The sequence below is a fragment of the Monopterus albus genome, unplaced genomic scaffold (assembly GCF_001952655.1).
Source record: "Monopterus albus unplaced genomic scaffold, M_albus_1.0 scaffold32.1, whole genome shotgun sequence".
Classification (NCBI taxonomy): domain Eukaryota; kingdom Metazoa; phylum Chordata; class Actinopteri; order Synbranchiformes; family Synbranchidae; genus Monopterus; species Monopterus albus.
In genome coordinates, this window is record NW_018127912.1 from 598,773 (window position 1) to 622,207 (window position 23,435).

The 23,435-nt window shown below is 40.6% G+C and overlaps 1 protein-coding gene across 5 annotated transcripts in view; it reads left to right on the forward strand.

Moving 5' to 3' along the window:
• plppr2b (phospholipid phosphatase related 2b) overlaps positions 1-23,435 on the forward strand; it is a 44,861-nt gene that overhangs the window by 16,715 nt on the left and 4,711 nt on the right. Inside the window, exons 3-5 of one of the 5 annotated variants that reach the window (XM_020597170.1) lie at positions 6,312-6,500; positions 22,600-22,720; positions 23,174-23,424. In XM_020597170.1, the coding sequence (XP_020452826.1) occupies positions 6,312-6,500; positions 22,600-22,720; positions 23,174-23,424 (561 nt within the window). Of the gene's footprint in view, positions 1-5,796; positions 6,501-22,599; positions 22,721-23,173; positions 23,425-23,435 lie in introns of those variants that run through there. The other 4 variants (XM_020597167.1, XM_020597169.1, XM_020597168.1 and 1 more) reach the window with 4 other exon arrangements.

The window sequence follows — 23,435 nt, forward strand, 5'->3', positions numbered from 1 at the left end:
TCTCAGAGTGGGAATGCACCTACAATGTGAATGTCAGACCCCTCCATGATTTCTAAGTGGGAGAACTTGCAAAATCGCAGGGTGTTCAAATACTTCTGTTCCTCACTGTATCTATCTATCTATCTATCTATCTATCTATCTATCTATCTATCTATCTGTCTATCAGTTGTGGCTGGATAACGTAGTGCTTAGCTCACAGCCCTCGGACATGGGGGACTGGGGGGGTTCCTTAAGCGAGACTTCATTATGTTTGACTCTGCCTACCTCTGATAGGAGAGAGACATGAACTAAAGTTACTTTTCCATCGGATGGTACCTGCTCAGCTCAGCTCTACTTGCCTTTGGTACTGGATGCTTAGCTCTTCACTGCAGATGGTCCCCTTCTCATTGCAGCTGGTTGTTATAGCAACACCACATTACACTGCGGTGATGTCGTCAGCAACCAACACAGTAATAGTGGAGGACATGGAAGGTATGCTGTTCTTGATTCTTGGTATGTGGCTGTTTTTAGTTAGTACAGTAACTACATTAAAGTAGTGGTTAGCCTTAAATAATGTTGCGTTTAAAAACAGCACTTTCTTCATTCCAGGATGTTTCGCATGTTGATGATGAGATTTCTTTGATCAGTCGCTAGTCTGCAGTGTTTACATGTCACCGTTTTGTATCGCCTCTGCTCGCTTGGAACCTCAACGGAGATGATACCAAAAATAGTACCAGATACCAGGTATCACCCCCAACATTTGACCAATGGAAACACAGATAAGGCCAGTCGAGAGGAGTTGAGTTGAGATGAGATGAGCCGGTACCAGGTGATGGAAAAGGGGCTTAAGAGAGTCATGCCAGATCAACAAGGCCTGTGCCAGGTTTTTTGGGAACCAGGACAATCTGACAACAGGTGGGCTACTGGAACAAACCATTCATGGACAAGAGATAAGAACCTGGAACTGATGGAATCCCACTACAATAGTAGACCCAAAGAGAGTTAGTCACTTGTGTGTTTGTCTTAGGAAGCAGTCTTAGGAAATAATCTGTATTTTCAGATTTTCCTATTGTTAGTAATTTTTGCTTGATATGAATTCAGAATTGCACCATCTATATACACTCCCAATATTCTGACTCTGATGTATGTAGCTGGGGAGGACAAAAACATTGAAACAGCTCTAAATATAATGTAGTCCAGTACAACACCACCTTTAACTTTAAATGTATATATTGATGACAATTTCACCAAAAACTGAAACATGTTGAGCCTCATACACTCAGATGTTAAGACAGAAGTGTTCCACTGAAGTGAATACAGTTGTACAGGTGTACCTAATAAAGTGGCCGGTGAGTGTATGATACATGCAAAAGCAGGTGGTCATATGTCAGGAATAGCCAGGACATTTTGAGACTCTTGTTTACAGCAATGTATATTGTTTAAACACCATTTTAAAAGGCAACATTCCATGAGGTTTCAAAACCTGCATTTTAGCCTCTGTGTAACGAGCTATGCAGGTTTAGACACACCATTAAAGGTAACTAGGTTAGGCTAAAGTTAAAGTGTAGCTGCCAAGAGTTTCTCTTGCCTCCGTAAATACAGGACAAAACCATCTGATTCTGTGAGGATTGTACTATGTGCAATGTTCACCCAAGTTCCTTAAGTAAACTGCCTGAACTGGGAAACTCTCGTACCCTGAGTCTTCTTCAACTTTTTCCACGTGCCAAACACAAAAGTCCAAAATTCTGTTCCGATATTTAATACTTCAGATTTATGCTCCTCAGTAAATTCAGATGACAAAAAACAATAGAGACTGACCACACAATAAGCAAATGGTGATGGTCTCTCTAATAGTCAATGTGGTAGTCAGTCAGGCCAAGCATACTGTAGCGGGCAACGTATTGCAACCAGCAACTGTTTTGCATTGAGGACACTGACATCACAGGGGTATTCATCCATATAGACTGGAGAAAGAATACAGTATGCAGACAATGGTCCAAAGTTTCACACGGCTTCATGCTTGGGTGCTGATTTTAAGTGAGATTAGCAGTAAGAGCAACCAATCACATTACTCATTTGATTCAGTGTTAAACTACATTGTCACCTACAATTAAAGAGATGTGAAATTTAACTTCTTTAAAATGGACAGACTATGCTCTCAGAAAGAATTTGTTACGTTTTACAACAAAGTCCACTTAGGGAGCACATCAGGATGAGTGGATGAGTCAACAAAACACTGGTTTTTAACACATGAGACCACAGTTGTTTCCATTTCCAACAGATAGTAGTTCCCTGAGACCTTAAGCTGTTATGTGTGTAGTACCATAATCCTGATGACTAAGGTCCCCTAACCTTAACAAAGTAATTTCAAGCCAAATCTCAGTCTCTTTTTAAACCTAACCAAACCTTCACATCATAAAGCAGATTTCATGTTCACCAGTAAGGATGTTGCAAGCCAGATTTCCCAAATGAAAGATAAATGTGGAACAGACGAGCATCATAAGGCCATAAACATTTTAGTAAAACTTTGGCATTAGAGAAGACAAATTAAAAAACTACTTTGTAAATGAATTTGAACCGGTGTTAGGAAATAGATTCTGTGTGAAGTTAAAATGTGTGTACTTTATGAGTTACAAGCACTGTAAGATATTGTTGTTGCAATGGGACAGCTGTGTGCGGAGATGACTCATCACTGAATGATGTCAGCCTGTCTTGACCCTCCAGCAGCTTAAGATTTTCAGGAGTTTCAAACTGTATGTGCCCATGATGCTTTAGAAAAAAAAAATGCAAATCAGTCCAAGGTGACTTGTGCAGGCTGTGTCTCTGTGCTAATTAGAAACCATCAACTTGAAGTTGCTTTGACCTTTATGAATATTTAGACAAACTAGCTAGGGCTGCAGAGTGTATGGGAAAACCTGTTATTTGTATATGTGGGAGGTAAACTAGATGAAATGCCATATATGAGTCTGTAGCAGGCTGTAATTCCAGTTTTATTAATGAGAAGTTAATGTGATTCTATTTACAGCAACCTTTTTTTTTAAATAAATGTCTTAGTCTTGTCCCAGAATGAATATAACATGTTTTTAAACAATAATTCATGTCTTCTTGTGTATTATTTTGCACAGATGGCATTTGGATCTCTCAAACTAACAGTACAGTCAATAAGCACAGGCCATTTTAATGCTCATGTAAAAGTAGATGCAAAATGAAGGTTTTCTGCCATTGTCTTCAAATGTTTGGTTAATCTTGGATGGGTGTTCATAGACCTCCCTCACTCCATTCCTCCCACTTCTCTACCTGCCTACAGGCATACTCGAACACACCACACAAAGAAACACACTCACACACCCACTCATTTAAACACAAAAAGCTCATGTAGATGGAAACAAACATGGACAAACATGGAGGAACAAGCTGCTTAATATTCTTGGATTATATATAAACTACGGGCTGGAGGTGTTTTTTGTGCTTTGCCAGCATGTACAGATATGTGTGTGTGTGTGTGTGTGTGTGTGTTTCTCATGATATTAAATTTAATGCCCTAAGGACACATGCTGTCACTGAATACATGGTGCCCTCACTGGGGACCCTCAGCACAAAAACTTTAATAGGACACATTAGCTCACTGCTATGAGAACGTAAAGATCAGTTATTTCATTTTTGAGCTCATATCGAGGATTGTTCACAGGATTTCAGTGACCATGCAGGAAGCAGGGAAAGGAAACAACAGCTGTGACAGGTTATGTATTATAAGGAGTTTGAATTAGGTCACCCTCTTTCTCACATGTTCGCTGCCACTTGTCAGTGTGTAATAAAACTGAAAAGTGTTATGTGTAACAAGTCTCCTCTTCTCCTCCCTATAGCATTAGACCAAGTGGGTACTCTGTCACTTTGCTGAAGAGGATAAACACATTGGAGGAGGTTTCTCAGTGGTTTGTCACTCGTTCAGCCATCTGCCACTATGAAACTTTTCCTGTTTAGTGATGTAAAGCACAAATAGGATTTTACATGAAATTCCTTAAAATCCTTTCATTTGAAATGCTTAAAAAATAAAATTGACCCAAACACAGATAGCATGTTGATAACAAAGACTGTGAATATCACATTACTCCAGTACCACAACAAATTACATAGGCTACCGTTTTTGAAGTTTTGGGTGAAAGGGTTTGGGCTTTGTTTGTTTGCACATTAAAAGCGAGACTAACATTTTTGGAGACATATTTATTCCCTTTCTGGCAAGAGTTACCTAGATGGACTGTAGTTAGGTAGCAACTTTCTGGAGTTTTGCCACCAGGACAAAGGAAATTACTGCACCAGCACATAACCAAAGAGTTTATCAGTCAAGAGGTGATACTATGCTGCTTTTTTGACAAAAGCCGCTAGATGTGGTACCGCTGCCGCCATTCTGGACTGAAACCGCCAGTGGGAAAAGTAAAAACCCATTCGACAAATAATTTAGCAGACATGAAAGAGAAAGTGTATTCCAAGTGAAATAAAAGAAAACACTGACCATCAACTGTAAAAGCTCTCAGTGTGACAGGAAACATCTTCTAAGTTGTTATATTTGAATAACTGTCTAAATATTTCTACCTAAAACCTGTCTTTGCGTTGTACTTTATCTTTCCTGGCAAACCAGATTCGCAGACCTGTTTCACAGCAGACATTTTCATCAGTCATAGAAACACACAGGTGGAACTAATAACAGAAATGAGGTCTCCTTTCCAGCAATTACAGCAATTCACTGTGCCAGTGAACAGTGTCTTTAGTTACAGCTGTGTTTGATAAACAAAATGTCTGCTGTAAAAAGGGCCTATTTAGTTTTCAGCCGCTCTTTGCTTGAGGTCAGGCTTTTACATATTAGAACCCATTCGTTTTGTGGTTGAAAAACAAACCTCTCATCACTGATTTTTCTTCATTTTATTTAACCCTCCTGTTATGTTGCAGGTCAAATTGACCCACGAACATAACTGCTGAGCAGGCATCACCTGAGAAATGAACATAACAGGAGGGTTCCCTCCTGTTATGTTCATTTCTTCATATCAAATATTTGTCTCATTTAAAGCAGTTATGTTCGTGGGTCAATGGGTTAACAACAGCTACTACAGTGGTAATGCTTTATTAATCTTAAAATACTACAAACACTTTAACCTCTGAAAGGCAGAAGAACGACTTGTTAGAAACAGCTGCCAAACTGCTGTATCTTCTCTCTCTCAGTGACCCTAAAGCAACAAACCAGCTCAGCCTGCCATTAGAGGCTCTTCATGTTTTAGTGCTGATAAATCTGCCCTTCACATGCAGTGGGAGTCCATCTAGCAGACAGTCAGGATGCAGATTATAATGAAACTAATCAGCAGCTTGCTATATTTAAACTCGCATTTCTTTTTTTGAACTTGTAGTTAACTCTTAGATCCAGGCCTCTCCCACATGGCAAACACATACTGCACAAAGCCCCAGTTTTCAGTTACAGATTTAGAGGCTTACTGTGCAGTTGTAAATGCGCAAAGGAGTTGGTGTTCTGTTTACTGCAGTATAAATGAATAATTAGTACTTGTGCATCTGTCTTATCTGTGCAGAATAGAATAGCTTCTTGATGTTTTTTTTATATTTATCATCCCTTTTCCTACTCTCTCTCATGCACACACTCTGTTATGATTTGCAAATGTATGTTAATTTTTAAATGTTTTTAACATCTTACAGGTGCTATTTTATGTTTCATGGCTTGTACTTTGCACATAGCTGGTATCTTATACGGCAGAACAATACTAACCTAAGTTATGCAGAGTCACACGTACATAATTCCTCTCATCCTACCCTCTGCTCTTCCCAGTGATGTGTTTTTCTCTCCCTCTTGTTTTGTTCACCACTCCGCTCTTTTTCACCCCATTCATGTCTCAGCCCCCCTTCCATCCTTGTTTCTTCTGTTTTCCCTCCATCCAGCGTTATTTCCTTTGAGCGGTCTCCATTGGTTTCTTTACCATCCCCGCTTTGCATATGACATGGCTGATCTGTCTCGCTCTGTATCTCTGTCATTGCTCTCTCTTTCCCCCTCTCTATCCGTCTTTCTCCTTATTTGTCTCCCTCCGTCTCTATCTCTACCTCCCTCCCTCTTGCTCTCATCCTCTTCCCTCACTATCTCTCCAAGCACAGTTGATTCATTTTACACATTACGGAAGCATCCATCATTTTGCTCTGTGAAGGAAATATCTCCCTTTTATTTTTTATTTGTGACAAGATTTTCCACTTCTTTCTTTCTGGCTGTCTTTTCTTTCCCAACTCCTACACTTTCCTGTGGATCCAACCCTAAAGCTGGAACCAATATGTTTTATTTCCAGCTGGTCATCATGGCAGGGACCGTTCTGTTGGCGTACTACTTTGAATACACGGACACGTTCCCCGTGCACATCCAGGGCTTCTTCTGTTTCGACAAAGCCTACTCCAAGCCATACCCAGGACCAGAGGACAACAGCCTGGCGCCGCCCGTCCTCGTCTACTCCCTCGTCACCGCCATCCCCACTGTGACAGTGAGTCTGTGTTCAACTTGTAAAATAATCTTCCACAGGTGCTCATTTAGCACACACACATCTGACTTAAACAACATGACAATCAGCTACACACATGCACACACAACCCAGAACATGTTACACACACACGTGGATTGTTCCTCCTCATCTACACGTGGTGTTTGTGGATTAAAAGAAGGGAGAGGTGTGTAGGTGTATATCCTCGTGGTCTCAGCGCTCTGTTTGTGTGAATGCGTTCTCTGTCATAACCATGGCAACGGGCACTATATTTGTCCTCCATAGAGCAGGCAGAGATGGCTACAGTGTGCACAGTCTGTCCTTATTTCAAGGCTGCACAGCATTAAAGCAGAACAAAAAATGTCCTCCCTTATTCATGCATAAGAAGAAACAGTTTTCTTGTTTTCCTCAGACCATCTTCATCCAATACTGCATATTTAAACCCCTTTAAATAATTAAACATTGATACAGAATTGCAATTTCTAGGTCATGAATTCCTGGCAGAATACACTGATGCAGTGAAGCAAACATCAATATTAAACTACTTTTGCCATTCATTGTAGTAATATGTGCCTTCTTATCACTATCAAATCAATAGGGCACATTTTAAGTGACATTAATTGTTGTTGTTGCTGTTGTATGGCTGCAATGATCCCACTACACTAGCCATACTCCTTTGTCAGTACTCTAGGATACTATTAATAATGGAACATAGATTCACATGCTCATCAAAGCTATGTCTCCATGCCTGTCTGTGTTGTCCCCCCAGGGCTTGTCTCTCTGATGTCCCACAGTTATAAGTGGTGTTATGACATGGCCACCTCTGAGCCTACTTCAGTGTGCATTCCCATCATCTGTCACCCAGTTTATCATTAATGAGTCTATTTTACTCCTCTATTGTCATGCATTATTAATGACAGCAACTACAATATTAGCATATCTGTGAGTGTTTCTAGGGTTTTATTCTTGTCTGTCAGTTTGTGACTGGTTTTCAATTACATTCTGAACATTCGACTACATTTTGTGCTTAAAAGATGCATGCTGTAATGGTTTTACCTGAATCACATGACAGACAGCACAGGTAGACACTGTATGCTTTTATTTGTGTTTGTGTGAGTGTAGCATGCAGTAGAATAGATGGAAGCTGCAGGCACCAGGATTTGTGAGATGCACAGAGTGGGAGCAAAGTGGTGTGATTTTGCCTGGAGTGAGAAGCGGCTTTCTGAAAGTCAGAGCATCTGTGTTCTCTCTCGCTCCAGGATACTGTTGCATCCCACAAGCCTAAGTTCAGAGACAATATAAAAAACATTAATTTCATTTTTCTCTCAAATTCGACTCAGACGGCTACAAACAGAAAATGGGTGAGTTCTTCTAATGACAGTATATACGCTTGCATTGTATACTGACTTTGTGTATGTGTGTGTATGGATTGTATCTTAAACTTATCAGAAACTTTTATTTTTACTTTTTAAATGTTTTTATTCAAATCCTCTCCCTTTTGGCTGCTGTATAATGATGGGTAGGCATACAACTATATAATTAAGTGCATACTCCAGAGATTTATTGTTTGTACTTACATTCAGTGGTAGACAAGTTATAAAAACCATGGTCAAAATGTCAGCAGGGGCTGAGATATCCTCACTTTGTGTCGGTCAAGCCTTAAAAATGTTGAATCCCACACTTCTCATGATGCAGTTCAAAAATATCTTTCCTAAAATCCACCCTGCCTGATAAACACATGTGCTAAACATTATGGAATTTATCCTAAAGACATTTTGTGGATTTTTTTTTTGACCTCTCATTGCACTGTGGAGCAGCATTCTGCGAGTGGGTTCCTATTCTGTGTGTCTTGTTCACGTGGGTGACATGATCACATTCCTGCCAATGGTTTCACACCATTCCAAAGATCTGAAAGTGGCAGTAACATGCCAACAAAGACAGAGAAGAAGGCTGCTAGCTAGAAAACATGGGCATAAACAATGCATACTTTACAAACTGGCTTTGCAAATGTTGTATGAGTAAGGAAATTTATTCAGCCTATTTGCTAGACCACAAGGACACAAACAATCTGTTATGGGTATTAACACTGAACTGATTCAGCCACAGGGCTGCATTAACAATCATGTCTGATTGATTCTGCTCAGCATCCATTTATTTTGTATATTACTTTTTATCATGTCTTTTCTTGTAATGCATTTATTTCAGTGTGGAGATTCATTCTTTATGTAGATTTTCTAAACTATATTAAGATTATGTGGCTACTTGTTATCACAGTACTGAACTCCATTTCAAAGCAAGATTCCTTCTGAAGAGAGTAAAATGTTCTGGCAAAAGATGAGCAAGCTTGTTTAGAATATTAACAATATCTTATTTTAGTATTTTGTGTTTCAGCTAATCAGTTTTCTTCATATATTTTTGGGTACAACAACTATGATATTGTCAGCAATAATAAGATAGTTTAATATCAATTGTCAGCAGTATGAAAGTACTCAAAGGAGGAGTTAGGTTCTGTGACAACTTAGCACCCTGACAGACTATGGTGAAAAATTTGGGTTATATTATAATTTGATTTGGACTCATTAAATTCTGCAGTGCGGGTTAAAATGGAGCCTGTCACGGCTCTGTGGCCTGATTAAAAGTCTGACTGATGGACAATGTTCAAAAGCAGCAGTGAACTCTCAGGGCTTTCATGTCAAAAGTGAACCTGGAAGATTTAAATTACACATGCCATGGGTGTCCACTACTGATATAGCTACTGTGTGTGTGTGAGAGAGAAGATGCAAAGACGGGAAGTGAGAGGATGATTGAAATATAATCCTGTGTATGGTACTTAGCAAAAATGTTCTATGTTCTAGTGCATCAGTGAAGGTAAGTGTGTGGGTGGATGACGGTGCATGTCTTTCCATCCATCGCCACTGAAAATGGATTCTGTGTGTGAAAGTGGCTGTTGATGTGTGTGGGTGTACACGTCTTTATTACACTGCATGGACAAAATATTGTTCAGTGCTACTGTTGTGAGGACATTTTGGCTGGTGCTCACAGCTCTGAAGGGCCGGTTTAGGCGCTCAGCTTAGAATTAGGTTTAGGTCAGGGTAAGAGGCTAGGGAATGCGATATGTCAGTGAGTGTCCTCACATACCATAGAACGATACAACTGAGTGTGACTTGGTATTACTTACATTATGGGGACTGAAACCTTTTAACACACTCATATTGTGGGGACTCGGCCAAATCACTGAATTTTAGGGTGGCAACATGGTTTGAGGTTAGGTGTTAGGCAAGTAGTGGCTATGGTTAGGATAAGCCTATAAGAAATGAGTGTAAGTCAATGTAAAGTCCCCACGAGGAATGAAAACACAGTGTGTGTGTGTGTGTGTGTTCTTGTACTTGCTACACACTGATGACCAAAAAGTATCTCTATGACTCTCCACAACTGCATCAATTTGCATAAAACACACACACACAGTGCATAGTCTATATACTGCATAATACATGCACTAAACACAGCAGAGATGACACTTTTCAGCACTCACACCAATTACTGTGACAAACTGAAAGAGCGAGGTAAAGTGCTATTTGACCCATTTGCTAATTATTTGTGCGCACCTATGTGAGAGTATGTATTGTGTAATGGAGAGTGCACACGTGTACTGATTGTGCATGACAACCTGCCCAGCAGCCAATACAGTTAAGCTGTGACCAATCACAGGATCAAATGGTAATTGTAGGCTTAAGATGGATGTGTCACAGTGTGAACCTTCACAGCACACTGAGGTTCTCACTGTGCCACATGAACACTTGTACGTACAAGCAAAAAGCTAACAGGCTTTGAATGAATTGAATTTTGAATGTAGCAGTTGATTTCTCCACCTTTTTAATGTGTGTTAGAAGGATAATGCTAAATACTTTTTCCTTGGAAAGCTCTGCCTCAGTGCTACTGAATATAAGCCTCTCAAACAGCATGAGAAGTCAAGGTGAGGGTGCTTTTTGAGGGGAGAGTGAGAGAAAGAGAGAAAATGAGACCCACAAGAGGCAGAGGTACTAAAGAGAAAACAGGAGAAACGAAAACCCAAATAAAAAGACAAAGAATGAAGTTAGTGGAGAAGGAACAATAGAGCCTTCCATTGCAATTCAGTGGCTGCTTGCTCTTCAAAGTTTGTTTGCTGTTGCCTGTTAAACCTTGGGAACAGTTTTCATGCATAATGCAGCTCCATGTGACAGAAGAATGGGGATTGGAACAAACCATGGAGGCAGACCATATCATCCAGTCATGCCAGAGTTTATTAAGTCAGAGCTTTAAAAACCACCCTGTGCTGTTGTTGCTGTCATATCTTGAGAAACAGATGGTGGATGTGGTCAAAACCACTCTGTGTTTGTACATTTTAATAATCTGTATGCAGTCCAGCCCCAGTGTGAAAAGATAAAGAGGAACAATAGTCGGAGCTGAAGAGGAACACTGGCAGGTTAAATAAATGTTAGGTTGGTGATCCTCTTTGCTTTCCAGAGGTCACACAGCAACATGAGGGGAAGGACAGGAAGCAGGATGCCTTTAGAACAGTTTATGTTTTTTCCCCCTTTATAATTGTCCAAACATTTAAACTGTCACACAGGGAGAAATCCACTGAGGAAAAGGCAGGAATACAAGGTTCTCCACAAACAGCACCTTCAGGCCAAACGGTCACAAAGTGTTATCTTTTGAGGGACTGTATTTCAGTTGGTTGCTCATTTCACTGCCATCACTGTTGTTTTTTCTCCTACTCAGCTGTCTGTACAGCTCACATACAACCCCTTCGGAGGTTTACTGAAAGGCATTTTGTAAAAGCAAAATGTGGTTATACCAAAAAAGGAAGTCCTTAACAAAATACCCCATAAGCTACACAGAAATCATACGAGTTATTGCCACATACAGTAGTCCCAGTCCTGATCATGTCTCCATCCCATGTTTTCCCCTGACATCTCATGCCCAGTGTTCCATTTTCCCACTCCAACTACCTGCTTTTTATCACAGCAATCACCCAACCTGCATACACACCAGCACTCACACACTGCCAGATTGTCCATGAAGAGACCTCTTTTGTGACTGCAGTCCTGTTTTGTTGCTGACCTGTTTCCCCTTTTGTTCCTGGCTAGCCTGCTGCTTGCCAGTGAACTGTTTGCCTCCCTTCTGTATGGATTTGTTTACCCCCTGGATCTAGTTGGTGTTTATCACTTCTCTGAATGATCTATCTGAGTCTCCTGAACTGCCTGTTAACACTACTTATCTAAAATAATTGTTCACCCAAGGAAAAAAGAATGTGATACAATGACTACTTGGGAGTCTTGCAGTGGCTACCACTGGATGAAATTAGTTTCATTTATGATAAAATAAATTAAAAGAGTAATGCTATGTTGCTTGTGTTTCATCAGAGCAGGCTAATCCCACTGAAGCTATTATAAATGAATTGCCACCCAACCCTATGTGGATTTTGCTTTAAAGATACATCTAATCTCAGACGATCCTTTTTACTTTTGTAACATACAGCAGTTTCACAAAATTCAATCTTCTTGATTAGATCTCAGAAATAACATGGAAATGTCAAATCTAACTGTAGCCAACAAAACTTTTTTTCTCTGTCATAAACATTTGATGTGGAAATTTATTTCTTTCTCTGCTCCTTGATTAGGTATTTGAGGTAGACACATGATTCAAATGGTAGGCCCTGCTACAGCATAGTTCCCCTGGCTCCCATCGAGCTCCCTGATTGCTCCATTGTTATGCTAATGTTTAGCAAATTATGTTGTTCAGAAAATCCAGGCTTTTCCTGTTTTCATTTTTTGCCTTTCTCTGTTCTATATCTAGCCACTATTGTTATTGTAATCAGAGCTGTCATCTTTGACAAGCAGCCCAGAAGGAATCTGCTCACAGACACACCAGTGCACAAACACATATAACATTTTTTCACCCCAGGAACCTAAACTGTAACATGCAGTCCAGTGGAGCATGATGGGCTAATGTTTGTCAAAGAGCTGTTGAACAACCAGAACATAAACTTGCAGAAATATGCCCCTAATCCCCATTTTACCTCTAAACAGTGCTTACATTCACACACTGTGCATGTAAAGTGAATACTTGAGATATGACATGATGTTTAATCAATCACAGGCAACAGCCCTGCAAGAACCCACCCAGGCCCTTTGTGAGTTCCTGGAACTTGATTTGGGACTACCTCCTGAATAGTGTCGAAATTCCTGGAACTTGACTTCAAAGTGAGCAGAGAGCAGTGGAGACAAAAACAGAATCCGGGACAAGGGGTATATGTTCTGTTATGGGTCGGTAGGTTCCTACAGTGGAAAAGACCTAATAAAGAAATAACACAGACTGAAAGCTGAAATACAGAAAGCATTTTCATTAATCATGAGACGAAGAACTCATGCAGTTTATTTGTACAATCATTCTTTTCCTCGGTCACTGGATAATTGTCGTCAGCATTGTATTTTCTCACACATGCAGGGTAAATGAACACACACACTTTTGTTTTCATTGCCTGTGGGGACTTTATGTTGACTTACATTCATTTCCCCGAGCCTTGCCCTAACCTTAACCATGATCACCTCTTGCCTAATCCTAACCTCACCCTAACTTTAAACCAAGTCATTACTATATTGTTAAGCCATAACCTAGTGTTAAAACAAGCTAGTTTGCTCTGCCATGAGGGTTTTGATGACAGATCGTTGTTCAGCCACCTTCTTGTGAAGCTTTTTCTGAGGGGCGTACAGAGACTAGCCTGTGATGCGAGCCTTGGCACCTCAGTGTGATCTGCTTCTGGTGTTGCGCAGGCTGGTTAAATCCTCTTTGAGCCTGTGGACCAGGCTTCCCTCAGGTTTTTATCCTTGAAAACTACTTTGCTCCTGGCTTTGACCTTTCTAAAGAAAACTAGTGATTAATCCACCCTCTCCACGTCTCCCCTTGTGTTACGGAGACATGGTAGTTCTGCTGTGTTGCATCTGGATCTAGCCTACGTACCCAAGATATCATTAGCTCATTTAGGTTGAGGTGATGACACTGGAGTCCTCCTCAGGTTTCAACACAGGAAGTCAGTTCTCACCTCCAGGGACATGGCAGCTTAATCTCTTTTATTAACAGGTGCAGCTTTGCAAAAGTGATGATCTGAGTCTGTCACAATTGTCAGTTAGGCCATAATAAACTAAAACTTTTATTGCCCTTGCAGCATTCATTTCCCCTCCACTCAGTGTGAATCAATGAAAGACAAGCTGCAATTTTTCACACTGCTGGTTTCCCTGGTTTTGCTGGAGTCATCGATGGCACACATTAAACTTCCTGTCCCGTGCAGGATGTTTATGCGAATCAAAAACATTATCACAGCATTAACACTGAAGTGGTTATGGATGTGAATTACATGATCCTTGATTCAATTGACAAATGGCCTGATGAAGATAATTTCACACAGCTGAGTCACATTATGAGTAGCTTTTCAATAAATGTACAGCCATTTATGGAATCAAATTGGTGTAAAGCATTCTATTAAAGCTTTTAACGTGTCATCTTCTGTTACCTAGCTTTTTTGACTATATCTATAAACCCTTCAGTTGAAAAGTGGTGCTGAGTTTGACATTTGACTGTCCACTGTCTAAAACTAAAACCCACAACTGTCATAAAACAGTGATTCTTCCCTTGGTGGAGGACCTGGCCAATATTCGCTATCACACCAAGGCCACAAACATTTTAAAAGACTGTTACCACCCAGGCTTCCATCTGTTTGACCTTTTGAACTCTGGTAGGTACTACAGGTCTCTCAAAACTCAGACCACTTGATTTTAGAGCAGCCTTTTTCTCTCAGGCCATCCATGCTCTTAATAATCTAAACAGATGACTAAATTTAACGAAGGGAGGTAACACATCCTGTTTGATTATCTGAGAGAATCTGTGCAATTTTTCCTGCCACTAGGCAAATATATACTCATGTTTGGCACTGTTAAAGATGTGTATTTATTGTATTGAGTGTTTATTATGGCTTGTTCATATGAGTTTTCATATGTGAATTTATTAGGTCCTGTGTATTCACATTTTTAGACATCGACAAAGAGTAGCACTCTCAGTTTCATTGTATTTGAACAATACAGTGGCAAGGTTTCATTCATGTAATTCTATAAGAGTCCATCTCCCTGCTGAAAGTGAGCACAGGCTGCTTCTGTTAGTAATTTTTGCTTAACATGAATTCAGGATTGCATCATCTATATATGTTACATGCAACAGCAGGTGGTCATATGTGACTGGTCATATGTCAGGAATAGCTTTGAGACACCTATTTACAGCAGTATGTATATTGTTTAAACACCATTCTATTAGGCTGAACAGCGTTCCATGAGGCCTCAAAACCTGCATTTTAGCCTTTATATAAAGTGCTATACAACCTTAGACACACCATTAAAGGTAACGGGGTTGGGCTAAAGTTAGAGGAATTCTCTTGCCTCTATAAATACAGGACAAACCCATCTGATTCTATGAGGATTGTACCATATTATGATGCTGTAGTATGTACAATGTTCACCCGAACTCATTCAGTAAACTACCTAAACTGGAAAACTCGGGTGTCCTGAGTCTTCTCCAACTTCAACCATCAGTCAGATACAAAAGTCAAAAATTCTGTTCAGCTTCTTAAATAACCATAAAGTCCTCCTCTAAAGTAGGAGTGTTTTCAGTCCTAGATTATCCTCCAGCACTCCTAGAAATAGGAGTGATTCTGAGATGCCTGATAAATACGTGCCCAAGGGCTGTATTCATTAAACATCTTAAGAAATTTTTGAAAATAAGGGGTGTCTTTCCCAGCACTCACATCATTCACAAGGCCTTTTAGGGTTGAAAGTAGGTCCTAACTCTGAGAGAAGTTAGAGGCAGAGGACAGTCAGTCAACTGTTGCAGTATTGCACCTGCTCGTGCCAATGGGAACTGTTACAAGAGCTAAGAACAGCTCCTGGAGGCTGAGGGAAAGGAGAGGTTAGTGACAGGGAGTGAGCAAAAATAATGAAACTATGTTGCTCAAATGAAATGTGAAAATGTGACTCATGAATGCTGGAGTCAGTGTATTATTATTATTAATACATGCTAATTTAATTCTCCTTTTCACGAAAATATCACATTTCATGGTATAATCTGCTTATCCAGTTACAGTAAGGTTGTCACCGTCTGTCTGTCCATCCATGCCTGTCTCTTCCTCTGTGTGTGTTTCTGTGTGAAAAAGAGAGACAGAAAAAGTTATAGACAGAGAGAAGGCAGACAGGCAGATCAGTGCTTCTGCAGACGTGCTTATGAGACCGAGCAGTGAAAAAAAAGGGCAAGGATAATAAGGGATAATCACAGCTTTACACTGTCACTGCCAGTCACATTGGATCGAGGATTGAGAGATGAAGACAGCAGGCCATGTAGCCCCATGTGGCAAACGCTTGACCGGCTATCTGCTCCCTCTGTGTTAGCCTGTAAGACATTTTCTAACCCACAAATGAAAACCCTAATCCAGCCACACGCTCATGCTCGAACTCTGGTAGTTTAGCTGCAAGGTCTCTTCCCACACTGATCCAGGAACCCCTTATTTCTTCTTGAGGGGAAGCAAATAGCAAAGATATGACTTAAAGGAAAAAAAAGAATATGAGGAGGATATAGACTAGGAGTAAGCAGGATGATGACAGAGAGGGAGAGGTGTAAGGAAAAAGAGGAAGGTGCAAATAGACAAGGAAATAAAAGGAGGAAGCTGGGAGAAGAGAAGAAGAATGAGGTCATACCTCAGACCATGGTTAAAACGACAAGAAAAACACTTATATTTGTATCAGAAAAGAGAGTATCCTAGTTTCTCCTCCACAAAAACCTGGGAATTATGCCTAGCCATGAGTGAAAAACAGAATAAAAGCAGGGTGAGAGAGAAGGAGATGGATAGAAAGAATGTGGGTGCTGATGAGGCTGAAGCAGCTACATTGTCATGGTTACCATCACCGGTGTGAGGAGGCTGCCTGAGTATGTGTGTGTGTGTGTTTAAAGCAGAGCACTGTGCTTGCATTGTCAACAGATATCATGTGATGTTTACAGAGGCTATACGTAGACTGAGACTGAGAGTGTAATCCTCAGGAAGGATTTTGGCTGCTTTCAGTCAGTGTTACGTCATTTTAGAGGGTGGATAAATATAAAGGAAACCCACTGAAGATACGTTAACACATAGATTAGGCACTGAACCAGATATGATTCACTATGGAGCAGTTCATGGTGTAAATGCAAAGCTAAATTTGGTCTTTTCTCACAGTATCCTCATGGTGTTGATGATGAATGGAAAATTACAAACATCTGTAAATAATACACAGCCACATTAGCAAAAAATGTTCATACTTCCTATGAAGCTTAAGTTGCTTTTTGCTTTTACATGTTGATGTCAAACTGGCATTTAATGCTTCATCACATTGAATTGCTGTTAGTATGACTCATAGTACATACTGTGTATGTTATTCTTTCCTAAAAGCTGGTGAAAGTCTGGATCACTGTGTTTTACCTCCATGATTGTGTATCTGTTTTTCACACCCCTGTATGTGTGGTGAACTTTAATATGTCTCTGTATGTTTGGGTTGATGTCTTTTTTAAAGTTACTTTTCTTTTTAGAGGAGTTGTGAAATCCAGAGTGATGGTTGACTGAACATCCACCAGTGCACGGTCCCTCTCTGAACAGTCAGAGCTCACGATTAGATGCCTGTTGAATGCTCTGTTCTCTGAAAATGAGGTTGTCAACAGACTCAGTTTCTCTGACATGCTCTTATGCGTTATGATCATCTTTTCATCCTTTTCTTTCTCCTTTTGATTCACATTGTCAGATTTTTGTCAAATAACACCGTATACTTGCTCATACATATGGTTCGGAGTCGCCCTCACAAAAGCAAAAGAACATCTTGTCACATTAGGTGGCAAATCAAACAAATCCTATTAAGTGCCATTCAGCCTCCGGAGTTTCTCCCATCATTCTCCCATAGACATGTTCATGTGCTCTTCCCCGTGCCCCTCTATTCCCACAGACATCCTTTCATCTTATCTATGTAGTTGTCAGAGTTGAGAGGCTGCAATTGAAAAACCTCAGAGCTGCTCCCCTACTGACAGAAAAATCTTAATAACAGCTTCCACAATATAGGCACGCACACACACACACACACACACACACACACACACACACACACACACACACACACACACACACACACATGCTTGTGCACCTTCTACTTCAACAAAAGAGGCCTTATGATCTCTGCTCTCTGAGGCAGGAGAAGACAGTTTGTGTCAGTCATCCTTCATCTATCGCTTCATCTTGCTCTCTTTTAGTTATTTTTCATCAACTCCTCCATTTCCACTTACTCTCTCTGTTCTCTGTCATCTCTCTTTCTGCTCAGTTGCTGGCTGCATCACTCTCTCTCTTCAGGCATTTACATACAAACATATCTCTGTATTTTAATGAAACTATCTTCTCTGTCTAGCTGAGATCTCTCTTTATCCCTCTATTATAAGATAAAAAAGATATAAATATAAACTGTATAAAACATAGCAGTCACTTCCAGAAAACAGTCAACATCTGCTCAAAACTGAGCGGCTACCAAGTCTGCCTGGCTGCCTGATGTTCACTTTGTTTCAGTAGATTTCAAGCTGAGTATGAAACTTCCACAACGAAACTGAGTTAACAGTGGCTGGGCTTGGAACTTCTGTATTTAGAAGTAGGAAAACATATTCTTCTGGTTATTTTCACACTATCACAGCACCTTGTCTTGTATATTAGTATTTTATCATCCAAAATGAGACATCTTGAAACTGAATGCATTATTCTTCCCCTAACAACAACAACAACAAACATCTGCTTTAAATGAATTCTAAAATATGGCTTTAGAATCCATAGTGAAAAGTACCTGTCAACATTGACTTTTCAGTGTTTTAGTTCAGTGTGGTGACTCATGCTGTATGTTTTCTGTTTCAAATCAGAGAATTCAAAAAGAATTGGGATCCTGCCCCATTTTAAGTTTGTATTTTGAAAAGCTGTGGTGTCACAATCCCAGTGTGGTTCAGTCTCAAGTAAAATAGCACACATCTAATGTCAAAGGGAAAACAAGGGCTGAGATCATGATGTATAACCGACAAAATATTTCAATTACAGTAGATGAGTTTAGATGAGGGCAGAGGAACATTGGTTTGATAAAGCTCACCTGTAACACTGGCAGCCATGCTGTTTACCTTGCAGCACCTCAGCTGCTCAATATGCCACGTTCATTGCCGAGCAGGCAATTCAATTCAATTTTATCTGTATATCACCAAATCACAACAAAAGTCATCTCACAACACTTTACAAAGTAAGGTCTAGACCTTACTGTTATTATTATTATAGAGGAAAAACCCAACAAATCCCCCTTGAACAAGCACTTGGTGACAGTGGGGAGGAAAAACTCCCTTTAACGGAAGAAAAGCAGCAAGACACAACAAGCAATCAAACACTGGGCAGGTTGATGTGGCCAGTCACTGCTCATCAGAAACACACAGCTGCAGAGCCAGGGATACCTGCAGAAAGGTACATGGAGAAAGAGAGAGTGGACATACTACGCAATGGTGGCATATAGATGCATGGACGAGGAGCAGAGAGGCTCAGAGCATCATAGTGCTCCCCGGCAGTCTAGGTCTATAGCAGCATAACTAGAAGGCTCAGGGTCACCTGAGCCAGGCCTAACTATAAACTGTCTCAAAAAGGAAAGTCTTAATTCTAATTAAAGGTAGAGAGTTTAACCAATATTGAACATGAAAAGTGTAAAGGTAGATAGGGTGACTGTCTCTACCTTTATAGCTGAATAGGATCATGGAGGGACTGGAGCTGACACTGGGCAAGAGGTGGGGTACACCCAGGACAGGTCGCCAGTCTGTCACAGGGCTGACACTTAGAGAAAAACAACCACACTCACTGCTATGGGCAATTTAGAGTTGCTATTCAACCTAAACTGCAGCCCGAGTGCCTGGAGAGAAATCACACAGGTACAGGGAGCGTTCTGGAATGTTCTTGGTGCGAGGCGATAGCAGTAACCACTGCACCACCATACCACCCTAAATGCAATTATAAAATTCAGAAATACAGATTCATTCCTGGCCATGTTGCATGTTGAGTGACTGAGATCAAATAAAGAGCTAATCACTGCGCCACCATGCCACCCCCACTGTGTTTTCTTATCAGAAGCGTTTTCCGGACACAAGGAACGCATTAGCTTGAGAGTGGACATGGCAACCACTTCCCTAATGAGGATGTAGACTTGATTCTCCACCACAGTGAAGAGCAGGAAGAGAACATGGCAGAGAAGGAGTAACAAGACTTTTCACTGTCCAGTGCTATTACCTGCATCTGCAGGTAATAATATGACACAACACAGGCTGTAAAGGGATGAACACTGCTGCAAAAATAACAAGTCATCTTCAACTCCAGGAGCGTCTGTATTATTAACAACTGTGCAGAAGTCTCTCTCTCCCTGTTCCTGCTCAGTCTTTCTGAATTTCAAACCTTTGTTCTGGTGTTGCTTTTAAGGAATCAGTTGACTCATTCTTGAAAAACTGTTACTGTCACAGTGTGACCTGACAAACTGGTCAGTATTTGTCAAACGCAAAGTATAGAGGCAGGCCAGTGTGTGTAACTGACCTTTCTAAAGAGTTAACGTTTCCATATTGTTATTAAGTTGCCTAAAAAATACCATTGTGTGTTGACAGTTCTTTTGGACCAGAGGAACCTTTTCACAGAACTGTTGGAGAAAGTATCACTCTTTTGTGTGTCCACACTGCAGGAACCCAGAACGATAATAGTTCTTAAAATGCCATTCCAAGAGACTTTGGAAATGGTAATAATTAACCAAATATATCACACTTGTCCATAGAAAATAAAATAATAACTATCTTTAAATCACAGTTCACTTTCTCCTTCATACTCACTACACATAAATGACCTAACTTGTCAAACTTGTCGAATTAATCCAGTTGCTGCCAGATCAGGGGAATTGTGTTGGTGCTTCATAGAAATCATGAGGCATCTGGCATGACTGAGTTTTTCCCAGGTTTGGTTGATGAACTTTAAAAACTGGCTCAAGTCTTCACTGCTATAAAAACAAAATGATATGGGGTTCAAATATTATTACTTAATTTTCAGCATTAAGTTTTGACCATTGTTTATGTTTGTGCATGTGCAGCGGCCATATGTACAAAAGGCCTGCAGTGGTTACACATCCTGCTGCCCTGCAGAGTTGTCTTCCTTTTTGAGGCTATACTAGTTCCAGCTCTTGCACTGCATGCAACATCCTTTTGTAATTCACACCACTTAAAGTGGAAAACTCCCCTGGGTTGCTGCAAAAAAAAAAGTTGGCCACACTGCAGAGACAGCTGCTGAAACCAATTTGGCAAGGTTAGACTGAGCCTTTGATAGCTCTTAATTATGTTGCAATCAGCCTCTTTTCTTTTATGTATCTCAGTTTCACAGTGACTGCCAACAACACCATTTACAAGTCTCTTTTGCCTTCTGCCTTTTTGGTTGATAGCAAATTATTGTTAGTGACTGCTGTCTCCTCCACTCTTCTTCTCCTTCATACTCACTACACATAAATAACTCCCAGAAATACATTCAGATCAAAAGTTTATTCAGAACACTAGTTTAGATTAGATTCAACTTTATTGTCATTACACATGTACAAGTACAAGGCAACGAAATGCAGTTTAGCATCTAACCAGAAGTGCAATAACAGCAGTGCAGAGTGTGCAGTATCTACAGTGTGTACAGTCAGTACTAATTGACCGATAGATTGTACAATTGATATTTACAGTAAGATATGTACTACTGCAAAAAGTTATAACATATAAACCAGAAGAAGAGCACACATCTATCTTACTGTATGTTTAGTCTACATGATATTCTTTTGTGGGAACACTGCAAAGATGCTTTCTTGCTATAGTCTGACTCTTTTCACAGCCTTGCACCCTGGGTATTTAATCACCTCACTACATATAGTATGTTCGTGCAACCACCTGCAAATGCTCTGATGCATTTCTCTACCAAATCTAAATCCAGTTTAAAGAACCAAAGACAGACTGCTTTCATTTCCTGCAGCCCAGAACTCTGCAACTGCCCCTCTGGAAATCTGAGGAGTGTGCTGACCATGAGTTTCAAAGTAAGCTTTAGAAAAGCCTTACTTAGAGGGTCCTGATGGCGGCATAATTACGGTGCGTGTCATATATTCACAACCTCCACGGTCTGAGTCTGGCTGTGAGCCTAAGTTCCATGTCTCTCCCTTTTCTTTGTCTTCCCATCTTTTCTGTCCACCTTACTGTGACCTTCTGTCAAATAAAGGCAAAATGTTCAACAGAATCGTTTTGAAAAACCCTTACTTTGTAGTGTTGCTTTCTTAATGGAGCACATTCCCTAGTTCTATGAGCACAAAGTTCCCAAAGGGTTCAATAGTTCTGAGCAGCCCGCTGAAATACACTGACTACTGACTGACCAAAATACTACTGACATATATCAGGCCAATTAGGACCATTTTTCATTTTATCAGCTGCGCATGTAAGACCATCATGTAGCACATTAGCACATCTGTGCCTCTGTAGCCTGACAGGAAGCGTTCTCTGTGGGACTGACAGGCGTCACCTCCTCACTTTCTGCATCAGTCATTGAAGGAGAGGATGAATGAACACGTTCCTCTGTGAAACCAACAAGACACAATGAAATCTGTGTGTGTGTGTGTGTGTGTGTGTGTGTGTGTGCATATGCTGTTCATGGCTTTGTGGAGCTTCAGGAAAGTCATACAGAAAAAACAGAGAAATAAATGATTAAGGGTCATGAGACTGAGGGTGCCAAATTCCCATTGATGAGAGTGTTAATGTTGGGCTTTACTAAAGCAGCCTACAATTTGTCAAATGATGGGGGAAATTTAAATCAAGCTGGCCAAGTTAAAATATAACAATTGCAATGCTGAAGGAGGATCACTCATGAGAAAAATATGCCAAGCACATAATGAGCGAAGCCAATCAGTCCTTAACCACACAGTTTTCTGTTTCTCTCCTTCTTTCTGTGTCCCAGATTCTGATCGGGGAAGTGACCAGTTTCTTTGTGAAGACAGAGGGAGCTCAGGAGAAGACCATAGTGACTGCTGACTGCTGTTATTTCAACCCTCTCCTTCGTAGGATTGTACGTTTTCTAGGTCAGTCAGAGTCCTGAATATCTGAGATTCTTCAGCTCTGACTAATGGAGCCTCTGTTATTTGGGACCAAAGCTCATTAAGGCTTACACCAGTGCTCCTCTGTCATACAGTATGTGTATGGGGTAGAAAGTGCCCTTGTCCTTAGTTTGAGTCTCCTGTGAACTAATTTTCTTTGGCCCTTTCTTCATGTTGATCTTCTGTGGTCTTTTTCGTCATCTCTGTATTTACTCAGGTTATAAATCATTTAACATGTTGGACTGATGTTATGAAGCATAAAAGCAGAGGCTATGTCAGTCTGGCCTTTCACTCCCACATAGATAATAGTCCGTGTAAGCACTTAATTCCCATCTATGCGCTTGTTTCTGATGTTTCTGATGCTTAACAATCTCCCCGATTCACTTATTTTCAGTAAATAAATGCACTCTCTCTCACTTTGCCCCTCTTTTCACACAGGTGTCTACTCTTTCGGCCTTTTCACCACCACTATCTTTGCCAATGCTGGTCAAGTAGTGACAGGAAACCAGACACCTCACTTCCTGTCTGCCTGCAGGCCAAACTACACAGCTCTGGGCTGCCACTCTCCGCTGCAGTACATCACAGAGCGCCGAGCCTGCACAGGAAACCCTTACCTGGTGGCGTCTGCCCGCAAATCCTTCCCCTCCAAAGACGCAGCACTGAGCTTCTATTCAGCCATCTACACAGTGGTAGGAATCTG